The 24,390-nt window shown below is 46.4% G+C and overlaps 1 protein-coding gene across 2 annotated transcripts; it reads right to left on the reverse strand.

The window, feature by feature from the left end:
- Positions 1-690: 690 nt before the first annotated feature.
- On the reverse strand, positions 691-22,699 carry gmppb (GDP-mannose pyrophosphorylase B). Of its 2 annotated transcripts, XM_078209334.1 has the most exons (10): positions 22,637-22,699; positions 17,645-17,779; positions 16,859-16,939; positions 14,658-14,706; positions 13,432-13,574; positions 12,465-12,623; positions 11,198-11,276; positions 8,366-8,493; positions 4,799-4,981; positions 691-2,638 (listed from the first exon to the last, which is right to left on the reverse strand). In XM_078209334.1, the coding sequence occupies exons 2-10, from the start codon at positions 17,771-17,773 to the stop codon at positions 2,507-2,509; spliced, it is 1,083 nt and encodes a 360-aa protein (XP_078065460.1). In that variant the 5' UTR covers positions 17,774-17,779; positions 22,637-22,699; the 3' UTR covers positions 691-2,506. The 2 variants fall into 2 exon arrangements, with proteins under 2 accessions (XP_078065460.1, XP_078065461.1); XM_078209335.1 differs by lacking the exon at positions 4,799-4,981 and having other exon boundaries at positions 22,637-22,693.
- Positions 22,700-24,390: the final 1,691 nt, after the last annotated feature.

Genomic DNA, 24,390 nt, shown 5'->3' on the forward strand with positions numbered 1-24,390 from the left:
CCCCTTACCCACCCACCCCCCACCCCACTACCCAGACCGATCGCAACCCTTTGCCCCCCACAGAGTGACAGCAGACACCCCCTCCCACCCACCAGAGATCGATCTAGCCCCCCCCCCCCCTCCGCCCCCTCCCAGACAACGATCTGCCATCCCTCCTCTCCCCCAAAGATACATCTGACCTGCCTCCTCCCCCCCTCCCCCCACACCAGAGAATGATCTGGGCTCCCCCCACCCCCAGAGCATGATCTGGCCCGCCTCCCTCCTACCATCGATCTGAGTCAGAGAGCCATTGGAAGCACTGAACTTACCTCTTCAGAAGCTGGAGCGCCTGAAACAGACCTTTGCCGAACATGTCTGTTTCACGCCGATTCTGGATGCGTGAACGCGATGGTAAAGGGGGAAATGCTGGTAAAGTTGGGCGGGCAGCCCATTAATTCAATTTAAATGCATGCAAATGCACTTAAATCACCGTTGTGCCCATTTCAGGCACCAATCGGATCATGCCCATTTTCGGGCCTTGGTAAAGTGGGCATCTGCGTGGACATGGGTGTGGATCGTGTTAATGGCCTCACACCCGACTTTACCAAGTTTTCACGTCTGAAAACAGGCGCGATGCAATGGTAAAATCGGGCCCTGTGTCTTTGATTATTCTGAAGATTATCCAATGTGACAAATGCAGCAAACAGACTTGTAATTCTTTTACTTTTCATCCAAAACCCACAAAATAGATATTTTAATAAGTCAGTGCAGCAAATTAGTAACATGATTTTATCATTTCACTGTCAGAATCCTGGCAACTTTCTATCAGTTGCAACACCCCTTAAACATTCACTAACTCCTGGTGAGCCGCCATTCATACACCAGGGCCTCATACAAACATCAGCTAAACTGCAATTGCACTCAGGTGGCACAGTGGTTAGCACTGCTGCCTCACAGCGCCAGGGACCCAGGTTCGATTCCTGGCTTGGGTCACTGTCTGTGTGGAGTTTGCATGATCTCCCTGTGTCTGCATAGGTTTCCTCCCACAGTCCAAAGATGTACACATTAGGTGAATTGGCTGTGCTAAATTCTCCCGACCAGGTGCCAGAGCAGCGACTTCATTGAAATGTGAATGTAAGCCTACTTGTGACTCATAAATAAATTTTAACTTTATTGCAGTTAGTGATTCTCATCTCAATGTTAACCATCTTTCCAGATTGAGGTGGGCATATAATCCACTGCAGAGTAAAAGCTGAATGTGCTCAGCTAACCGCCCACCTGGTCGAGGTTAAATGGGCACTATTGTTGGTTAGTCAAGTTGTGTTTGGCACAGGTAGAAAAGGCCAATACAAAATCTTCCAGCTACTGTTAGGAAATTTATACAATTCTGCTTAGTTTCATTTGCATAAAATTAGGATGTCACATGTTAAAATACAACTGAAGTAATTGACACTTACAGCATCCAATTTCACATCTGCTCCAAAAACAAATTGTAATCAATAATACTTTCCACAAAGAAACAGTTCTCTAATTCCAAATAAAAAGCGAGTTTATAGAAAACCAGCATACAATTAAAAAAACACAAGTTTGGAAACTTGGATATGGAGCTTTCATTGTTCCTCTGGTCATTATTTCACCTTTGACTGGCTAACTGCTTACATTTTAAAACATGCTCACCTTCAGTGAAAGGACACCACCATCAAAAACAGAGAAACCGCGATCTGAAAGCATTCGGCACGGTGCAGTCATGTCAGAACCCGATAGTTAGTCCCAGGAACAACCCTACCCACCCTGCATTTTAGCCTTATAGAACTAGTTGTGATGTGGAATTTTATATTAGGGTTTGAACCCAGTATCAGTACAGCGTGGGCAAGCTGGTAACTGGATGTGACATGTATCACCATCTTTGCTCACACAATTCCATAAGCTGCAGGCTACAGCTTCAAGGTAGGTAAGAAAGTTATTTTAACAAGTTATTTTGAAGAAGATGCCACAGACCCAAGAAGAGAGAATCGCAGGAATAACTCATCCAGACACCAGCCATAGGTCTTATGCTATGTTAATGAGGGAGCTGATACTGTTGGTTGGTAAGATTTAAGACTTAACCTCCAGAAAACAGTATATTAACCTTAGAAAGTGCCAAGAAGTGCAGCATTTCCAAGGAATGTTGTAAAAGCCAGCCTTTAACTAGCATAAGATGTGCCAAAACACTGGATGCAGTCCTGCTTCAGAAGACCTACTCCCCTCACAAAGCCACCATCAATAATTAAAAGCAGCAAATAGTTGTGGGAAATTAACTGCAGCCATTTCAAGCTGGACATCCCTCATACACACGGATGGCAAGTGAGTATCTCTCCAAAGTAATCTGTCAGTGTGAATTCAGGTTCAGGAGGGGCAAATTAACGAAGCAGGCAGACCCTCAGTAATTAGTTGATCAGCAGCTTTGTTCTGTCCATTGGCGACTGGCACAGTCCATCCCTTTAGCTCGGACTCGGGGCTTGTGTCCCTCTCGAGCAGTTGCTGTGACCTACATGATTATCTTGGGTTCAGGCACAGAGTCAGCAATGGATTTATGAGGTAGGACATTGGCCCCGTTTAGATACAGCTCATCTTTCACAATCACATCCTCTCCCAGGACTGCAACATTCTCCATCCGCACCTAAAAACAAACAGAAAGCAATCAGCCCAGACACCACCAACAATAATCTTGTATCTCACTACTTAGGAACAGGATGCCACTTAGCCCTTCAAATCTATTCTACCACTCAGTCTGATCCATGACACCACACTGGAGTTACTATGGTCCAATAGAGTTGTGTAACATTGGCCTTTTTGATTATTTTTGTACCTGTTCAGGAAATTTTAATGACCTGGACACCCACCCCCTGCCCCTCTCCAACGCTACCAGCCAGGCTCTCTGGACCTCCGTTATTTCTAGCTTTTCACCACTTAGAAATTATTCTGTTCTATCCAGTTCAGTCCAAAGTGAATGACATCTGTCTGCACTAAAATCCATTTGCCAGTTTTGCCCATTCACTTAATACTACTTTTGTAATGTCCCCATGTGCACAACTACCAAATAACCTGATGGGTTTCATCCCAGGCTTCTATATAAAGGCGGTGGGAACATTGCAGATGCCTTTATTATAATCTTCCAAATTCCTTTCAAATCAGGAAACTTTTCTTTCGATTGGAAAATTGTGTCCATTACTCACTATTTAGGAAAGGCCACAAACAGAAACTGGGGAATTATAGAGCCACTGTATTGTTGGGAAATTACTGGAATCTCTAATGAAAGATAGGGTGGCTGAACACCTGATCAGAGAGACATAGCATGGAATCGGATTGAACTGCTTTGAAGCGGTAGGTGACTAATGTAGGGGACAGAGGAATGTCTGGAATTTATTTATACAGGCCTCCAGCAGGAATCTGATCAAGTCTCCCAAAAGAGACTGCTTGCTAAAGCAGCAACTTATTAACTCAATTAGGATATTGGCTGGAGGGACAGGAAGCAAGAGCGATGAAAGAATGGGGAAGAATGTCACCTGTCCCTCAGGATCAGTACTGGAGCTTCATCTATATGCTGTATATATTTATACTTAGACAATGGGTAAAAGAGCCGCAGATCCAAATTTGCTAATGACACAAACTAGACAGTATTGTCAGCAGTGTAGACGGAAGGGTTCCAGGTTATTAGATTATTAAAATATCCTGTACATGGACAGAAAATAACCAAAATTGTTAATGGAATGTTGGCCTTTATTTCTGAAAAACTCAAATCCAGGAAGGTAGAAATTATGTTTCAGATATTTGACACTCTGGTTAGATCACAACCGGAGTTAGTGAGAGCAATTCTGGGCACAGCACCTTCTGAAGGATGCACCTGATGACGAAGGTGCAAAGTATAGCAGAATCATACCTGGAATCGAAGGGTTATATTACAAGGAGATATTAAAGACAAACTGGGGTTTTATTCCCTGAAATTTAAGCAGCTAACAGGTGATTTGATAAAGATTTTAAATTATTAAAGGGAAGCAGATAGAGAAACTGCTCTCACTGATTGGAGACTCTGGGATTAAAAATTAAAGGTGGATCTGTTAGAATTGACTAAGTGATGGAACTCTTCCTGTAAAATCTTAAATTGAACTAGGAGATTGGTAGATTTTGATTAAAGCAAAGCCCCGTCCAAAAAGATATGAAAATCACAAAGCCCCTTCATATATCCCTTGCACAGACCAGCTACAACCTCACTGAATGCTGGACCAGGCTTGAGGAGTAAATGGCCAACTTGTTCACATGACAGGTTCCCCATTAACGTCAACTAGATTCTACAGCAATGGACAGATTTGATATTGGATCATTTAGGTCCTGCAAGTGCAATGGAACCCAGACATCTGAAACATCAAACAGGACACAGTCCTTCAAATATATTCACACCCAAATCACACACCAGGACAGTCAGACAACAGAAAAACACCCCCCACCATCTCACCCTCCCTCACCTCGATTCTGCCACCAACCTCCCCCACCTACTGACTGCTTTCGGCCCCACCTTCCATCCCTTGGCCATACCCCCTTTCCTCCAACCCTCCCTCCACCATGCCCCCTCCCTCCGCCACACCCCAGGGAGGGGGCTCCGTCCATCATGCCCCCTCCCGCTATGCCCCCTCCTTTCACCGTGCCTTATCCCCAGGCAGCGCCTGCAACCCCCCCCCCCCCAAATCGGTGGCACAGCCTCCAATCCCCGCCCCTCTCTCCCTTGGCCATGCGTCACACCTCCCTCCCCCCACTCCCTCGACTCACGCCCCTGGTGGCTCACCCATTGCCCTACGTCAGAGCTCCAACCAATGATGCAGGATTCCAGCCAGGAGTGGGAGCGTATCCGAGAGCCTTTCAGGACTGTGCAGCGCTTTATCCGCACTCCATCCTCAATCACCACTCCGGGGCCAATTGTCACATTTGGACCAATAGAACATTTCTCTCCAATCTGGGCGCTTGGGTCCTAATAGAGAGAATGGCCAATTGGCAATGAGTCTCAGTCTGTGGAAGGCAACTCCAGCACTGCAAGATGAATGTGAGGGCTGAAATACAAATATGACCCCAGACACAGGGCTACACACACCTTCATGGCTAACTTAGGCAGGTGGGACGCAATTCTCTTGTCGATTATCTTTAAAGGTCTTTAGTGAGTAGCAACTCTCTTCTGACTGTGCTTCACCCTGTAAGGGTATCAGCTCCAAATGGCAATGTCACTCATATAGGCCTGAGTGGGGCTGCTGTTGAAGATGGATAAAGATGACATATTGCATTTATTAGGGGATATTCAGAGACTGGGCCTGAAGGATCATGTTTGGGCAGTGTACAGGAAGATAGAAGCTACCTCTGGCTGTATGATATCAGGTCTGGGGAGTGCTTAGTGTCGATGTTGAATATTTGTAAAGTTTGGCCAGCACGAGTAGACAACATCTAGTCCTCGTGACACTGACTCTCATAGACTGCCTCAACCTGTTTGTCTTCACTCAGAGAAGTAAATGTACCACCATGCTTAACAGTGAACTGTGAGCCCCCTACACCCCACCCCAACGATAGGAGCCACTGCAGCACCTACCCAGCCTACTTTAACACAACAATTTAATGAGTGGTGACGACGAGATTGTCGGCTGGTTTCATTCATACGCAATTCCAGTCACATAAACATGGGTGACCCTCAACTGCCCCAGTCAGCCTCTCAGTTGTGGCAACTAGAAATGGCCAATGACAGGTTGAAAAAATAAAAGCCTGTAGGATCCAGGGAACTGTAGCAAATTGGATACAAAATTGGCTCAATGGCAGAAAACAAAGAGTAATTGTTGATAGATGTTTTTGTGACCGGAAGGCAGTTTCTACAGGGTTCAATACTACGTCCCTTGTTTTATATGGTATATTTTAATGTTTTGGATATAAATGCAGGAGGAATGATCAACAAGTTTGCAGAAGGCACAAAAAATGACCTCTTGCCATGCCATTAACTTTCTATCAATAAATGCCAACTTTCCTAGCAACACCCACGTTCCCAAAATGGACTTTGTGATTGGTTTAAAGCTCGGTTTCCAAAACATTTTTAAATTGTTTCCTCTTCCAAAATTCAGAGGATATCAAGATTAGAAAATATAGGGTGAAAAGTATCGAGAACCAGATTGCTGTCAAAACCCATCGGCTTCACTAATGTCCTTCAGGGTCCTGACTCTGCCTACTTGTTCTGACCTACAGGTGACTCCAGATCCACTGCGATATGGTTGATCCATAAGTGCCCTCTGAAACGACTGAGTAAATCACTCAGTCATATTCAAGGCGGCAGCTTACTGCTGCCTTCTCCTGGGCAATTAAGGATGGGCAATAAATGCCCATTAGTCTCACCAGCAACACCCACATCTCAAATTTATTTTTAAAAATGAAGACTCGAGTTTAAGTTAACACAGGATGAAAACAGACAGATAAACTGGAACAGAGAGGCTGTTAGGGCAGCAGCCCTAAATTAATAAATGAAAGAAATTAAGAAATTCTTTAAAACCAGAATTTAGTCTAAATGAGGGTTAGAGTACTTTTTGCTGATGTTTGAATAGTTATATTGCAGTGTCAAAGTTATTTGTAAAGCTAGCCAGCTCAGGGTGACTGGCATTTCTCTGAGCTACACGGTTCCTCAAACCCAAACATCTCAACCTCTGGAACGCACTAACATCCAATAATTTCACCACAATCTTCATTTCTCTCTACAATTCCCTTTCCAAAAAAAAGTTTAGATTTTGATTCCCAAAATCACAAGTTAAAAAATAAGTCCCAGAATGTCACATGGTCGAAACAGAATTGTTTTTTTAAACCAGAGACCATAGCCAGGAGAGAGGGAGATGCTCCTGTTTCCAGGCTGCCTCGCTACAATCACTGGTCACACGACAAACATTGACCAGTTACTGCCACCCGCTGGGAGGAAGTGGACAATTCACCACTTCCTAAAAATCCAGTTTACCAACACAGACCAAAACAGCAACTTAGAAAGCACACAGCACTCCACCAACAGCAGTAAATCAAAGCAAACCCAGGCTGCAAGGTGATAGAAGAAATTTATTCACCAGGCACGGTTACAGAGGAAGATCCACTTGGTCAAGATTAATTGATCTTCTGGTAGGTACTTTACAACCTTCTAGATTTAACATTAAGTTTAACAACTTCAGGCTGTGAACTCTCTCCTCCACCTTCACCCCATTTTTTTATTTCTATCAATTTATTTTCATTTCTTCCTTTGATTCATTTTTTCCATCTCCTATTTTATCCCACTTTCCATCTTTTTCCCTTACCATTGTCTCCCCTTCTCCCACCAAACCAGGGCCACTGTTTCACATTGTCCTTTGACACACTGCTTATCTTTACTGCCATTAACGCATTCTGTGCCGCTATTCGCGCCCTTCTTAGCCATGATCATTACCATTTACATTCCATTTGTCTTTCTGTCCATGACATCTTTGTCAATCTCTCCCTTGCCTCCACCTATCTCTGGTTCTCTATCCTGCCCCCAGTTTTAACACACGGACCCCCACCCCCCCCAAACAACAGTATAAATCTCATCCTTTTTCCAACTGTCTTCAGCTCTGAATGTTGGCTCGATTCTCTTTCCACAGATGCTATCAGATCTGCTGAGATTTTCCAACATTTTCTGTTTTTGTTTCAGGTTCCAGCATCCGCAGTAATTTGCTTTAATGTCTGATTGCACAGAATGACCCAAAATCCAGGATATTTATTCCCACTTGCAGTAAACTGTGAAAAGTCCATCACAACAGTTACATGACTTTGGATATCAAGCAGTCTGGAAGCTGTATCCTCAAATGACAATAGTTCTTATTGTGAAAAGTCTAGAGGGATTGCCACCATTAAAACCGTTCCAGTATTTCTGACTCCTAATGCGAGTGTGTGACTCCAGTCTGCAGAAAGCTCAATCTACCCAATTCTTTCGGCTGATATTTAACAAAGATTGGGGGCTCCCACATTTCCAAGTTCACTGAACTAGCTGATGCAGGCCAGGTGCCCACGGCTCCCCACAGGACTGTTGCCAAACTCAATGAGGAGGGGTGCTTTAGATCAGGGAGATGGTGAAATACCTGACTAATTATGAGATTGTTGGGACAATCTACGAGGCCTAACACTCTATCCAGTAGCAGCACCTGACCCAAAGCTGGGTAAATGTTGTACATGGCCGAGATTGCTGAGAGTCGACCAGAGGGTGTCACTATTGGATGGAAGTTAGCAGCAGAACAGCAGTGGCTAGCCCAATGAGCCAGCATGAAGAGCTCAGTGCAATGAGATGATGGTGTAAATCGAGACCCGGCACAATACCTGTTATCTAACAGAAACTTACCACCAAGACATTTCCAATAATGCCAGGTCCTTGGTGCAGTCTATCTGGTGCTTTGTGTCGAAGGGACTGCAGGTACATGCACATCCCTGTCAGGAAGTCTTTGGGCTGCCCAATGTCCATCCAGAACCCTGTACACAAAGCAAGCATTCGCATCATTTGCCAGAGGTTTAGGACAATCCACCATTTCTGAATTTTCACTGCCTCGGCCAATTTCAATCACAGACACAGCAGGAATTCTGCCTCCGGCTCCAGAAATCACCACCTTTAGGAACACAGCAACAGGAGGCCATTCAATCCATCATGCCTGTGTCAGCTCAGTCCCATTCTCATCATCATAGAAACCCTACAGTACAGAAAGAGGCCATTCGGCCCATCGAGTCTGCACCGACCACAATCCCACCCAGGCCCTACCCCCATATCCCTACATATTTACCCACTAATCCCTCTAGCCTATGCATCTCAGGACAATTTTAGCGTGGCCAATCAACCTAACCCGCACATCTTTGGCCATTCTCCTGGCCTTTCCCCAGACAAATGTTTACTGTCAAGAATTTATCAAATTTTGAATATTAACAGTGAATCTAGATCATGATAACTCATTACAGTAAAAACAATCCTTATCGGCTCCAGTTTTTCTGTGAATTCGCTTCAGTGTGTCCATAGAATCACATAATCTCTACAGTGCAGAAAGAGGCCATTCAGCCCATTGAGTCTACACCAACTCTCTGAAAGAACATCTTACCCAGGCCCACCCCTCCACCCTATCCCCATAACTCCATGCATTTGCCATGGCCAATTCAACTAACCTGCACAGCTTTGAACACTAAGGGGCCATTCAGGGTGGCCAACCCTTGGATTACTGACCCTCGTGCCATTAGAAACAGTTTGATCCAATTCATCCTAAGTATCCCCAAGAATTCGGAAAACCTCAATCCAATCTCCCCCTTCACCTTCTCTACTTTAAGGAGGGCAAGCTCAGTGCCCCAGTCCCTCCACAATAAATCATGACTGCATCCTCAATCTGTCTGCGTGGGTTTCCTCCGGGTGCTCCGGTTTCCTCCCACAGTCCAAAGATGTCCGGGTTAGGTTGATTGGCCATGCTAAATTGATCTTAGTGTCCTGAGATGCGTAGGTTAGAGGGATTAGTGGGTAAATATGTAGGGATATGGGGGTAGGGCCTGGGTGGGATTGTGGTCAGTGCAGACTCGATGGGCCGAATGGCCTCTTTCTGTGCTGTAGGGATTCTATGATCCAGCCCTCCTCAAGAACAGTGTCAAGAAGTGGTCACAATCCCAGTGTTTATGAAGGTTTAACTTCCCTTTCTGCTGGCTCATGTTGATCTGGACCTGAACTCTATCTATCCACTGTTGTTCCAAATCCCTTCATGTCCTACCAACAATAATCGATCAATAGGAGTTTGGAAAGTTCCAGTTAGGGGAGGTGATGGCCTAGTGGTATTATCACTAAACTATTAATCCAGAAACTCAGCTAATGTTCTGCAGGCGCACCAGGGCAGGTGGTGGAATTTGAATTGAATTTTTTTAAATTCTGGAATTAAGAATCTAATGATAACCATTATCGATTATCGGAAAAACCAATCTGGTCCACTGATGTCCTTTAGGGAAGGAAATCTGTCCTCACCTGGTCTGGCCTAAATATGATTCAAGAGCCACAGTGATGTGGCTGACTCTTAACTGCCCTCAGGCAATAAATGCTGGCCAGCCAGTGACACCCATAATCCCACAAATGAATAAAATATCCACAACTGGAGAGAGTTCCTGGTTTCCACCACACTTCCTGAATTCACTTATAGGTGGCCCAGCTCTCATTTTAAGCTGAAGCCTCTTGGTTCTGCATTCCCCCAAGAGGAGATCATGTTTCTGTATTTCCCCCATGGGTAGGACCCTTCCTCAGGGGCAGGCCCCCTGCCTCAAAGCTGCCTCCCGTGCAACGTCCAACAATGCAGACATCAACAAACTAGACAACACCCGATGAATAAGCTTTACGCAGTGTACACGTCAATTAATTGTGACTCCACCCCTGCCCCATTGTACTAACTGAGCAGTCACTAAAAATTCTCCCAGCATAGAGAGAGTGATAGAAATTTGAACTACAGGAGTTTGTGCCTGAACTAAGACAAGTCACAGTAATCACTGGCCTGTGCTCTGCAAACTGATCTCATTCGAGGCAGCACTGTGGACCCGAGAATGGATAAAATCCGCTTCCTCCACCAATTGCTCAGCAGTGACTTCCGATTGCAATATGTGTGTGTGCTCCTGAACACTGGAGAGACCGCCATGTCCTTTGTGAATGAACAGATTGTGGACCTTCATCCACATGATCACTGCTTCAGTAGATATGGGTGAGCACGGTGAGCATGGGCGGCACAGTAGCACAGTGGTTAGCACTGCTGCTTCACAGCTCCAGGGACCTGCGTTCAAATCCCGACTCGGGTTACTGTGGAGTTTGCACATTCTCCCTGTGTCTACATGGGTTTCCTCCGGGTGCTCCAGGTTCCTCCCACAGTCCAAAGATGTGCGGACTAGGTTGATTGGCCATTCTAAATTGCCCCTTAGTGTCCCGGGATACATAGGTTAGAGGGATTAGTGGGTAAATATGTAGGGATATGGGGGTAGGGCCTGGGTGGGATTGTGGTTGGTGCAGACTCGATGGGCCGAATGGCCTCTTTCTGCACTGTGGGATTCTATGATTCTAAAGAACTGGCATGTTTGTGAGCAGAGGGGAGGAAAGGTTGTTGGATTATCATTACCACACAATGATCAGACTTGAAGTTCAAGAACTCTGCATGATTTGTTGCACTGAGTGCCTCACCTTGTAGCTCCATAGCATACAACTGGCCCTCTTGTGCCATGACTGGGAAAATCTCCTTCTCTATGGAGGTGGGCCTGAGCTGCACAGAGAGAGACAAAGAACACACAGTCAGCACCAATAACAGAGCCATCAACTTTGCTTACACACTAGCAGGGCTTATAGACTCCCAGTCCCATTTAATGGTTAGTTACACAGCTGATGTGACTCACAGTAGCAGTCTGCCACCCTCACTCCCCCCCTTCCTCCTGTCAAACATACAGGACCTGTCCACACTTTACCCCTCCTCTGTCAGTCACACAGACTGTACAGGATATCTCAAACTGGCAGAGGATAATACGAGTCCCCCCGGGGATGGACGACCGCTGATTTATTTCTCAGTTCCCTGGAAAGTAAACCTGTTGGACTTTAACCTGGTGTTGTGAGACTTCTTACTAAGGAAGTCTCTTACTCAGGTACAGCAGTGGAGACACCAGCGGCCCTCTCTTTGTCTTCTGTACCATAACCTCTGTGACATTTAATCTCTCCCACCCTCTGTCCTATCCCAGAGCTTCCACCTGATCACCCACCCAGCCCATCCCCACTTTCCAAATAGCATCAAATCTCTCACATTTCTACTTGGAGTTGAAACATTAACTCAGCTTCTCTCTCCAGACGCTGCCAGACCAGCTGAGTTTTTCCAGCACTTTTTATTTTGGATCTCCGGCATCCACAAAATTTTGTTTTTCTCTGTTTCTCCAAACACCATCACCACTCCTCAGATTTTAATAAACTGTGCAGATGTGGGTTGCTGCAGTAGCCTCTGTATCTAACCCCGTGCTGTCCCTGTCCTGGGAGCGTTTAATGGGGACAGTGCAGAGCGAGCTTCACTCTGTATCTAACCCTGTGCCGTACCTGTCCTGGGAGTGTTTGATGGGGACAGTGTAGAGGGAGCTTTACTCTGTATCTAACCCTGTGCTGTCCCTGTCCTGGGAGTGTTTGGTGGAAACAGTTTGATGGAGATTTATTCTACCTTCCACTGTGATTATATCGAATACAATAGGGTTTGATTCTCCATTTCTCAGCATTAACATATTTCACTTTGACATGTGTGAAATGTTCTGTCGTTCAGGTAATAGGGTTGTGTCTTTATCATACACCGCAACAATGATCTCAGTGACCGGGAACAAAACACAGTTAAGTTCATGATAATCGGCCTGAAATCTCTCTCCTCACTCAGTATAAGAGCAGTCAGATTGGAGTCGGCAGCTTCCTGGAAAGGGAATCATACCTGGATCCTGTTCAGAATGGTGGGGCTGAAGATATACATCCCGGCATTGATCTTGTTAGACACAAAAACTTGAGGCTTTTCCACAAATCGATGTATCCGTCCAATCTCTGCTTCATATATTACAACCCCGTATTTGGATGGTTCCTCCACCCTGGTGACCTGTCAAAGTGATAGGCTGATTAAAGAGGATCTGTAATTACTCCACCGAGTGAAAGGGCCCTGGGGAGGACAGTGTTGCTCTCTCCCGCTCAGCTGCTGGGACAGAGAGCAGATAGTTTGCACTGTTCGAGGAAGAACAACATCTTTATTTAAGTCAAGACAATAGTTTGCTGTTAGGGCATTAACTTGGCACAACTTGAGTGGCCAAGTTTTCTGAGGGATATTGCTGTGGTCACACAAGCAGCCAAGGGCAGGGTAATTGTTTTTTGATGTAGGTGTCGCTGGCAAGGACAGCATTTATTGCCCATCCCTAATTGCCCTTGAACGGAGTGGTTTGCTAGACCATTTCTGAAGGTATTTTAAGAGTCAACCACATCGCTGTGACTCTAGAGTCACATGTAGGCCAGACCAGGTAAGGACAGCAGATTTCCTTCCCTGAAGGACATTAGAGAACCAGATGGGTTTTTACAATAATCTGAATCACCATTACTGAGATTCATGAATTGAATTTAAATATCGGCTGTGATGGGATTTGAACACAGTAAGAGTTTTAACAACACCAGGTTAAAGTCCAACAGGTTTATTTGGTAGCAAATACCATTAGCTTTTGGAGCGCTCCGAAAGCTAATGGTATTTGCTACCAAATAAACCTGTTGGACTTTAACCTGGTGTTGTTAAAACTCTTACTGTGTTCACCCCAGTCCAACGCTGGCATCTCCACATCATGGGATTTGAACCCATGTTCCACCAGAGCCTCTGGATTACTAGTTCAGTTACACGCCCACTGTGCCATCATCGTGCCACTTACCACAATGGTACCCTCCTTTCCATGATGCTTGTGAAAGCGGACCATCTCTTCAAAGGGGAACTCACAGATCACGTCGCTGTTTAGCACAAAGAAAGGTTCTGAGCTGCTGGTGATCAGCTCCTGAGCCAGTGCGAGGGGTCCAGCTACAAACACACAAGTCAGAAAGGCCGATTACAGCCACAAGCTCCAATATGAAGGCCCTTACACAACAGAACTCACAATCAACATCCAGTAGGCACATCCCCTCCATGGGAGGCCTCTCCACCTGTGCTATCCATCCATTCTCCAGGGTTTCTCTGTCACCCAATCATTTATTAAGCAGAAGAGCAGTCAGGCAATAGCTTATCCTCCAATTCTCCCTCTCTGCTTCAAATGGCAGGCAACCCCTCTCCCCTCAGGGATCACCCCAGGCTGGACACTTGTTTGGTGGTGGCACAGCACCTAGCAATGCTGCCTCACAGCGCCAGGGTCCCAGGTTCAATTCCCGGTTTGGGTCACTGCGGAGTCTGCACATTCTCCCCGTGTCTGTGTGGGTTTCCTCCGAGTGCTCCGGTTTCCTCCCACAGTCCAAAAGAAGTGCTGGTTAGGTGCATTGGCCAAGCTAAATTCTCCCTCAGTGTACCCGAACAGGAGCCGGAGTGTGGGGACCAGGGGATTTTCACAGGAACTTCATTGCAGTGTTAATGTAAGCCTACTTGTGAGACCAATAAATAAACTTTAAACTTTGCAGGGAACATGCCATTCAATAGGTTTTAACATTGGTTCTCAATTGGACCATTCCAAGGTGGCGATAGCTAGATTTTGGTAATGGTTTCAAGGGAAATGGGAAAGAGGCAGTACATGGACTTGTGGTATAGATCGGCCCTGACCTAAATCAACAGCAGAGAAGATTGAAGGGGCTTAATGGCCTCCTCCTGTTCTTTTGTTGTGCTGTAAACTAGCCCTTAATAGATGCAATCGTTACACCATTCTGAAAGAGATTCAGGATCAGCATAGTGCTCGGGTTAACAACATTAAGGAAAAACAAGTTTTTGGGGCATTCAGAGTGCAAAGGCTAGAAGCCAGGATTCCAACTGGGACAAATACTGTTGATCAAAGCAAGTGAGAAATGATTAACTGATTAAAGTGTCTCTCCAACTTCCTTCAGGACCAAGGTGTGAAAGATTAGAAAGGCGAATGTGGACTTTTCACTGCCACATGTGGACAGATGTGGTGAAGTTTCTTACCTGTTCCTAAAGGCTCCTTCTCATGAGACAAAGAGATACGAATACCCAGCTGAAGAAAAAAAAAAGTGGTTGAGTGAAGAATACACAATGACTTATAATCCCTTCCTTCCTGCGGCCCATCCATCAAGTAGGCATTCATTCAAAGCGAGCATAGAGACATAGGCAGCCAGAACAGGTGCTCACCAAACACCTACACCTGTGCATGGCAGTCCAGGCTCAGTTAGCAACACTCACCTCTGGACAGAAGCTGATGGGCCCAAGCCCAACTCTAGCGATCTGAGCACACTATTCAGGCAGACACTCCAGTGCAATACCGAGGGAGTGCTCCACTGTTGCAGGTGCAGTCTTTAACATGATGTTAAACCAAAGAGCTGTGTAACATTTCAGGTGGATGGAAACAGCCTGATGGCACTGTTCAAAAAAGGAGGGAATTGTCTCTGGTGCCTTGGCCAATATTTATCACTCAGCCAACATGACAAACAGATCATTTGCTCACAGTCACATTCTTTTTGTGGGGCTTTGCTGTGGTATTGTCTAACCTGGAGCCAATGTAGATTAGCGAGCATAGGGCAGATGGGGGATGGGAGACCCAGTACGAGTTAAGACATGGACAGAATATTAGAGGGTGAAAGATAACAGAATAACCAGAAGAACATCACAATAATTTAGTCTAGAGGTAACAAAGGCATGAATGGGACTTTCAGAATCCAATGATGGGCAGAGCAGGGAATCTTATTGAGACCTAAATAGAGAGTCCAAGTGATGGTATGGTTGGCCTTTAGAGATGGTGATGGTGTGTGGCTAGGTTTTGGTGATGGTGCGGGTGTCTGGTTGGGTTTTGGTGATGGTGCGGGTGTCTGGTTGGGTTTTGGTGATGGTGCGGGTGTCTGGTTGGGTTTTGGTGATGGTGCGGGTGTCTGGTTGGGTTTTGGTGATGGTGCGGGTGTCTGGTTGGGTTTTGGTGATGGTGCGGGTGTCTGGTTGGGTTTTGGTGATGGTGCGGGTGTCTGGTTGGGTTTTGGTGATGGTGCGGGTGTCTGGTTGGGTTTTGGTTATGGTGCGGGTGTCTGGTTGGGTTTTGGTTATGGTGCGGGTGTCTGGTTGGGTTTTGGTTATGGTGCGGGTGTCTGGTTGGGTTTTGGTTATGGTGCGGGTGTCTGGTTGGGTTTTGGTGATGGTGCGGGTGTCTGGTTGGGTTTTGGTGATGGTGCGGGTGTCTGGTTGGGTTTTGGTGATGGTGCGGGTGTCTGGTTGGGTTTTGGTGATGGTGCGGGTGTGTGATTGGGTTTTGGTGATGGTGCGGGTGTGTGATTGGGTTTTGGTGATGGTGCGGGTGTCTGGTTGGGTTTTGGTGATGGTGCGGGTGTCTGGTTGGGTTTTGGTGATGGTGCGGGTGTCTGGTTGGGTTTTGGTGATGGTGCGGGTGTCTGGTTGGGTTTTGGTGATGGTGCGGGTGTCTGGTTGGGTTTTGGTGATGGTGCGGGTGTCTGGTTGGGTTTTGGTGATGGTGCGGGTGTGTGGTTGGGTTTTGGTGATGGTGAGGGTGTGTGTGTGGTTGGAGGTTCATCTTGAGGAAAAATGTGACAGCAAGATTGTAAACAGTCTATTTTAGTTTTGAAATTGTTGCCAGGAAGCGGGGACAACTGATGGCGAAGGAACAGATATTGTAAAGGGCCCATAGACAGTCTTCCCAATAATAAATGAGTGGAAATATCTGCTGATCCAGTCCTGTAGGAAGTTTCACAACACCAGGTTAAAGTCCAACAGCTTTATTTGGTATCACGAGCTTTTGGAGTGCTGCTCCTTCATCACCATGGCATCCACTCTAACAACTCAGTTCACTTGAAGTTAAACTCTAGCCATTTAATTCGAAACAAAGTTCTTTGTTTCGCTTTCAGGCAGAGTGACCTTAAACATTTCAGTGAGGTTACCAAGTTAGATTAATTTCCCCCTCTCTCTGCTGCACCCAAACATTTCCCACCTTCTTTCCCTACAGCTCAGCAATAAAGAACCAATCAGACACAGGAACTGAACTCCACCAACCTCGATTTGAAAGCAAGTCAAATAAAATTGCTCCTGCATTTAATCAGACTATGAACTTCAGAATTCAGCTCCTGTTTTCACAGTGTTTAGCATGATCACAGAAAGAATTAATGTGCAGGAGACAATCCTGTCCACTGCCATAATCTTATCCGTCTTACCCTCTGCTCTTGTTCCTTCATCTCCTTCTCCAACATCTCCGACATATAACTGACAGCGAGGATTACATGCGATACACCAGCCTACTCAAAACAGATACAAACATGGTAATCTACAGGGAGAGAAAGGCTCAAGGATCTTCTGTCCATAGACTGCACTTTTAGATTGATGAACACAATGCTCCCGATAAGCACATGCATCCACTGTCACGACACTCCTTGTATTGTTATCCTCAGGATTTCAGCTAAAATGTAACATAGTGAGCAAATTTTATTGGATCAGAATATTAAACTGTTTAAAAATAAGCAATACATTGAGATTCTGCCCTGAGATATTGCACTATATATAATACAAGGGTGCTGATTGCAGATCTGTTCCTGGTATGTAAGGAACAACTCGAGTTGTTGAATTGTCAACTTTGCTAACAAACACTGTCACTAGTCTCTTTCTGTATTGGTGCAAAAGAGAAAATTACAACATTAAACCATATCGGTGTATCCATTATATCCCTCCAAAAAAAAACTGGCATCGATATAAGAGTCGTTATTAGATATAATATTTGTAGTGTTAAAGGGTTACAAGTTCACGTAATAAAAAAATCATGGAACAATTGGAGAGTAATTTGGAAATATTCATAGTCCTAAATGTTGCCCCCTATACGTAGCCAATCATTGTCACACACTGGTAAAATGTTAGTGTTAGATCCCCAAGTTCCTATTTGAGTGTGTGTGTCTGCCCTATTCTCCCACATTCTGGTCTCTGTCCTCTCTAGAAGGTGCTGACGGTACCTTTACTAAAGCTTCCACTTGGTGCAGAAGAATGGGCTTGTTGCAAAAGTCCACCAGAGGTTTCGGAACACTGAGTGTCAGCGGTCGTAACCGCGTGCCGTAGCCTCCCACCAGAATCAATGCTTTCATTGTCACCTGTAAAAAGAAAACAAAGCAACAGATGAATCAATAATCCAGAGGCCAACGTGCGAGAATTAAGCCTCAAAATGCTTCACTGTACCAGCAACAACAGAAGGGTGACAGACAGGTGTGTGACCATCAATACCAACAGGGGAGGGATAATCACATTCCCACAAACTCTTGAGCATTCAACTGCCTGACATGGCTCCAGGTTAAATGATCATATTAACGGCTCCCTCTTTCCTTCAAACCTTCCATCATCATTCTCCTCCTTAATCCTTGCAAACTACTGCCCCATCTCCAAAATCCTTAAACATCTTGTCACCTCCCAAATCCTGTCCACCATTCCCACATGTTTGAAATTCTGCAATCAAGATTCTGTCCCTGTTACAGCATTTAAACGATGTGGAATCTGTATGGGTGGAGCTGCGGAATACCAAAGGACAAAAAGCAGTAGTGGGAGTTGTGCACAGACCACCAAACAGTAGTAGACCATAAGACATTAGGCAGAGTTAGACCACTCGGCCCATCGAGTCTGCTCCGCTATTCAATCGTGGCTGATTTTTTTCACATCCCCATTCGCCTGCCTTTTCCCCATAACCCCTGATCCCCTTATAAATCAAGAACCTATCCATCTCTGTCTTAAAGACACTCAATGACCTGGTCTCCACAGCCTTCTGCAGCAAAGGGTTCCACAGATTCACCACTCTCTGGCTGAAGAAATTCCTCATCATCAAGGATCACCCCTTCAGCCTGAGGTTGTGCCCTCTGGTTCTAGTTTTTCCTACTGGTGGAAATGTCCTCTCTATGTCCACTCTATCCAGGCCTCGCAATATCCTGTAAGTTTCAACAAGATCCCCCCTCATTCTTCTAAACTCCAATGAATACAGACCCAGAATCCTCAACAGTTCCTCATTCAACAAGCTCTTCATTCCAGTGAGCAAAATTAAAGCTCATGGCAATGGGGGTAATGTATTGATGTGGATAGAGAACTGGTTGGCAGACAGGAAGCAGAGAGTGAGAACAAATGGGTCCTTTTCAGAGTGGCAGGCAGTGACTAGTAGGGTACTGCAGGATTCAGTGCTGGGACCCCAGCTATTCATAATACACATCAATGATTTGGAAGAAGGAATTGAATGCAATAACTCCAAATTTACAGATGACACTAAGCTGGGTGGCAGTGTGTGCTGTGAGGAGGATGCCAAAAGGCTGCAGGGTGACTTGGACAGACTGGCTGAGAGGGAAAATACTCGGCAAATGCAATATAATGTGGATAAATGTGAGGTTATCCACTTTGGTGGCAAAAACAGAAAGGAAATTATCTGAATGGTGGCACTTTAGGAAGAGGAAGTGCAATGTGACCTGGGTGTCATGGTGCAACAGTTGCTGAAAGTTGATATACAGGTACAGCAGGCAGTGAGGAAAGCTAATGGCATGTTGAACTTTATAACAAGAGGATTTGAATATAGGAGTAAAGATGTCTTGCTGCAGTTATAAAGGACCTTGGTGAGGCCACACCTTGAATATTGTGTGGAGTTTTGGTCTTGTAATCTGAGGAAGGACATTCTTGCTACTGAGGGAGTCCAGCAAAAGTTCACCAGACTGATTCCTGGAATGGCAGGACTGACACATGAAGAGAGACTGGATCGACTGGGCTTTTACTCACAGGAATTTAAAAGAATGAGCGGGGATCTCATAGAAACATATAAAATCCTAATGGGACTGGACAGGCTAGATGCGGGAAGAATATTCCCGATGCTGGGGAAGTCCAGAACGAGAGGGTTCACAGTCTAAGAATAAGGGGTAAGCCATTCAGGACTGAGATGACGAAGAACTTCTTCACTCAGAGTTGTGAACCTGTGGAATTCTCTACCAGAAAGCTGTTGGGGCCAGTTCATTAGATATAGAAATCATAGAAACCCTACAGTGCAGAAGGAGGCCATTCGGCCCATCGAGTCTGCACCGACCACAATCCCACCCAGGCCCTACCCCCACATATTTACCTGCTAATCCCTCTAACCTACGCATCGCAGGACTCTAAGGGGCAATTTTTAACCTGGCCAATCAACCTAACCCGCACATCTTTGGACTGTGGGAGGAAACCGGAGCACCCGGAGGAAACCCACGCAGACACGAGGAGAATGTGCAAACTCCACACAGACAGTGACCCGAGCCGGGAATCGAACCTGGGACATATGTTCAAGAGGGAGCTGAACGTGCCACTTGTGGCAAAAGGGATCAAGGGATATGGAGAGGAGTGGAATACTGAAAGTGCACGATCAGCGATGATCATACTGAATGGCCTACTGCTGCACCTATTTTCTATGTTTCTACGTTGAAACAACTCTTATCAAAGTCACAAATATAATTGAGGAAATGGCCTCCTCCTATTTCTCAACTATGTGCTGCCTCTTGCAACATCATTGTAAAACACACCTTTAATTTAAACCATACACTGATGACAACTAGTTCTACCATTTCTCTCAACACCTTCACTGTCTCTGATCTGACAAGTTGCTTGCCCCACATCTTGTAGCGGATGAGCAGAAACTTTTCTCATTTGAAACCTAGTCACTGATTCAATCCACTTCTCTGCTCATTGTCTGAAGATAAACGAGATTATTCACAACCTTGGTGATGTGTTTGACAATGGGATGAGTTTCCAGGAACATGGCTGTGACAGCACTAAGACCGGCTACTTCAACCTCAATAGCCGTTTCTACCCCTCAGATCATCTTTGTTAGTTCCAGACTTGACTATTCGGACTCACTGCTGGACAGCTGCTCATCTTCTCTCCTTAAACTTGAGCTCAGCCAGCATTCTGCCCTTAGTGCAGCAAAGTCCTTCGGCCCTGTGTTCACTGCCCCACACCGGCTTCCGATTAAGCAGCATCTCAATTTTCAGACTCTCAACCTTGTTTTCCAGTCCCTCCATCTCACTATTATCGCCTTCAGCCTGACCACTCAGAGATAACTGCGCTCCTCTAAACTCTGGCCTTTCCCACCTCCCCGGTTTTAATCGCTCCAACATCAGCAGCCGTGCCTTCAGCCGCCCAGACCCCCGAACTCTGGAATTTCCTCCCTTTGGAGACCACTCATTCTCGAAGACATCTCCTTAAATCTATCTCTTTGACCAAGCTTCTGCTAATTTCACTTTGCAACATAATTCAGTAACAGCTACCAAGTGGCTGCTGTCACATTTTGTTTGGTAAATGTTTCTCGGGATGTTTTATTACAGTAAAAGCTGCTGGATTAAAACGCGACACCTATAGCGGGCTGTGGTCACTCTGGCAACTTTCCCATTGTCAAAAGACAACCCACAGAAATCAACTGGCCCGGATGGGGTACCCAGACAAGCACTCAGGTCCTGCGCAGACCAGCTGGCGGAGGTATTCGCAGACATCTTGAACCTCTCTTTACACCAATCTGAGGTCCCTACCTGTTTCAAGAAGATTACCGTCAACCCTCTACCAAATAAAACCAGGCAGCGTGCCTTAATGACTATTGTCCGGTGGCTTTGACGTCCATCATTATGAAGTGCTTCAAAAGGTTAGTCACGGCACAAATTAATTCCTGTCTCCCAGACTGCCTGGATCCACTACAGTTCGCCTATTGCTGCAGTAGGTCCACAGCAGACGCCATCTCCCTTGTCCTACACTCAAACCTGGAACACCTAGATAACAAAGACACCTATGTCAGACTCCTATTCATAGACTATAACTCAGCCTTCAATACCATTAGTCCTATGAAACTCCTTTCCAAACTCCGTGGCCTAGAGCTCGGCTCCTACCTTTGCAACTGGATCCTAGACTTCCTAACCCACAGATCGCAGTCAGTAAGGATAGGCAACAACACCACCTCCACGATCATCCTCAACACCGGTGCCCCACAAGGCTGTGTCCTCAGCCCCCTACTATACTCCTTACACACCTATGACTGTGTGGCCAAATTCCCCTCCAACTTGATTTTCAAGTTTGCTGATGACATCACTGTCGTGGGTTGGATCTCAAACAATGATGAGACACAGTGCAGAAAAGAGACAGAGAATCTGGTGAATTGGTGTGACAACAATAACCTCTCCTTCAATAACAACAAAACAAAGGAGATAGTTATCGACTTCAGGAAGCATTGTGGAGGGCATGCCTCTGTCTACATCAATGGGAACGAAGTAGAAATGGTCAAGAGCTTCAAGTTTTTAAGTGTCCAAATCACCAACAACCTGTCCTGGTCCCTCCATGCTGATGCTATAGTTAAGAAAGCCCACCAACGCCTCTGCTTTCTCAGGAAACTAAGGAAATTTGGCATATCCGCTACGACTCTTAGCAACTTTTACAGATGCACCATAGAAAACACTCTTTCTGGTTGTATCACAGCTTGGTATGGCTCCTGCTCTGCCCAAGACCGCAAGAAGTTACAAAGGGTCATGAACAAAGCCCAGTCCATCACGCAAACCAGCCTCCCATCCACTGACTCTGTCTACACTTCCCGCTGCCTCGGCAAAGCAGACAGCATAATTAAGGACCCCGCGCACCCTGGACATTCTCTCTTCCACCTTCTTCCTTCGGGGAAAAAGATACAAAAGTCTGAGGTCACGTACCAACCGACTCGAGAACAGCTGCTTCCCTGCTGCTGTCAGACTTTGAATGGACTTACCTTGCATTAAGTTGATCTTTCCCTACACCTTGGCTATGGCTGTAACATACATTCTGCACTCTCTCCTTCTCTATGAAGTGTTTTGTCTGTACAGCGCGCAAGAGACAATATTTTTCACTGTTTACTAATAAATGTGACAATAATAAATCAAAACACAACCATTGCTCGCCCATTCGGAGCCGCCCAGGGGATGGAGCCCCGGAGCCGGGTAGTCACTTACCGATCAGCCAGAGCCCGGCTCTCTCTCTCTCTCTCTCCCGGAAACTCGGTCGCTCCGCCCCCCGCGGCCTCAAACATGGGCGACGTGGCACTGCCGCCGCGCCGTAACCTGGCAACAGCCAATAAGAGAACGCCTTCGGGCTGAAGGCCAATAGACAGTGAGAATAGTGCCTGGTGAGGCAGTGATCAACCAATAGAAAGAGAGGCTCTATCGACCAATGGGTGAGGGACAGCGGCTTCGCTATTAACCAATCGGAAGGGAAAGGGGGAAGCGCCAACGAGTGAAATGAGCGGACAAGATGGACCGTGAAGGAAGAGCTTGGAGAACAGCGCCCCCTGGGCATTAGGTGGACTCGGGTTGCCATCGTTTGTGATGTAGAGATACCGGTGTTGGACTGGGGTAAACACAGTCTCACAACACCAGGTTAAAGTCCAACAGGTTTATTTGGTAGCCTTCGGAGCGTGGCCCCTTTGTCAGGTGAGTGGGAGTTCTGTTCACAAACAGGGCATATACAGACACAAACTCAACTTACAAAATAATGGTTGGAATGTGAGTCTTTACAGGTAATCAAGTCTTAAAGATACAGACAATGTGAGTGGAGGGAGCATTAAGCACAGGTTAAAGAGATGTGTATTGTCTCCAGACTGGACAGTTAGTGAGATTTTGCAAGTCCAGGCACGTCGTGGGGGGTTACAGATAGTGTGACATGAACCCAAGATCCCGGTTGACAGGCCGCGTTGGGCCTGACTAAAACAGAGTGGCGTTGGGTGGTGGAGTTCCTCCGCGGGCTCGAGGGGGAGCGGACTGGCGCGTCATAGAAATCATAGAAACCCCACAGTGCAGAAGGAGGCCATTCGGCCCATCGAGTCTGCACCGACCACAATCCCACCCGGGCCCTACCCCTATATCCCCACATATTTTACCCGCTAATCCCTCTAACCTACGCATTTTAGGATTCTAAGGGGCAATTTTTTTTTTAACCTGGCCAATCAACCTAACCCGCACATCTTTGGACTGTGGGAGGAAACCGGAGCACCCGGAGGAAACCCACGCAGACACGAGGAGAATGTGCAAACTCCACACAGACAGTGACCCGAGCTGGGAATCGAACCCGGGACCCTGGAGCTGTGAAGCAGCAGTGCTAACCACTGCGCTACCGTGCCGCGTCTTGCGCCAGCGCTCCCCCACACGTTTAGATAAGTGGCACTAAGCTGCTGACATGAAGGTGACCATAGCCAGCCTCAACATCAACGGCAGCAGTGAGCCACACCGCAGTTTCCAGAACTTCTCGGTCCTCCATGATGGGAGGTATGCGGGGTGTTTCCTGCAGGAAACCCACACAATTCCGGGAGACGAAGCCCAATGGCTCCTGGAATGGCGAGGGGGGGGTTTACATGAGCCACCTCACGCTCGCTTCTTGCGGGGTGGCTATCTTGTTGGCCCTGCATTATCCGCCGGAGATCTTGGGAGTCATGGAGCCGGTGCCAGGCCGGTTGCTGCACTTGACGGTCCATGAGGGGGGCTTGGTCATTCACTTGCTGAACGTCTACGCCCCAACCGGCGGACCACAGCAAACGACTTTCTATAAGAAAGTGTCCGCTCATCTCGACACCATCCTCGGAGGGGGGGGATTTCAACTGCACCCTCGAGGCACGAGACCGCACCGGCCCCTGGCAGCGCACTCCGGCGATGGTGAAGTTGCGGGACCTGCTCAGGACCCATGGCTTGGTGGACGTCTGGAGACATCTCCATCC

The sequence above is a fragment of the Mustelus asterias genome, chromosome 3, assembly GCF_964213995.1.
Source record: "Mustelus asterias chromosome 3, sMusAst1.hap1.1, whole genome shotgun sequence".
In the NCBI taxonomy this organism is placed as follows: domain Eukaryota; kingdom Metazoa; phylum Chordata; class Chondrichthyes; order Carcharhiniformes; family Triakidae; genus Mustelus; species Mustelus asterias.

Bases quoted from the DNA above. Each gene is read 5' to 3' on its own strand.
- gmppb (XM_078209334.1), bottom strand. From the start codon at position 17,773: ATGAAAGCATTGATTCTGGTGGGAGGCTACGGCACGCGGTTACGACCG. The intron at 12,624-13,431 runs GTAAGTGGCACG...TCACTTTGACAG, and splicing joins GAAAGGAGGGTACCATTGTG to GTCACCAGGGTGGAGGAACC. The intron at 4,982-8,365 runs GTAAGTTTCTGT...TCTCTCTATTAG, and splicing joins TTATTGGAAATGTCTTGGTG to GACCCAAGCGCCCAGATTGG.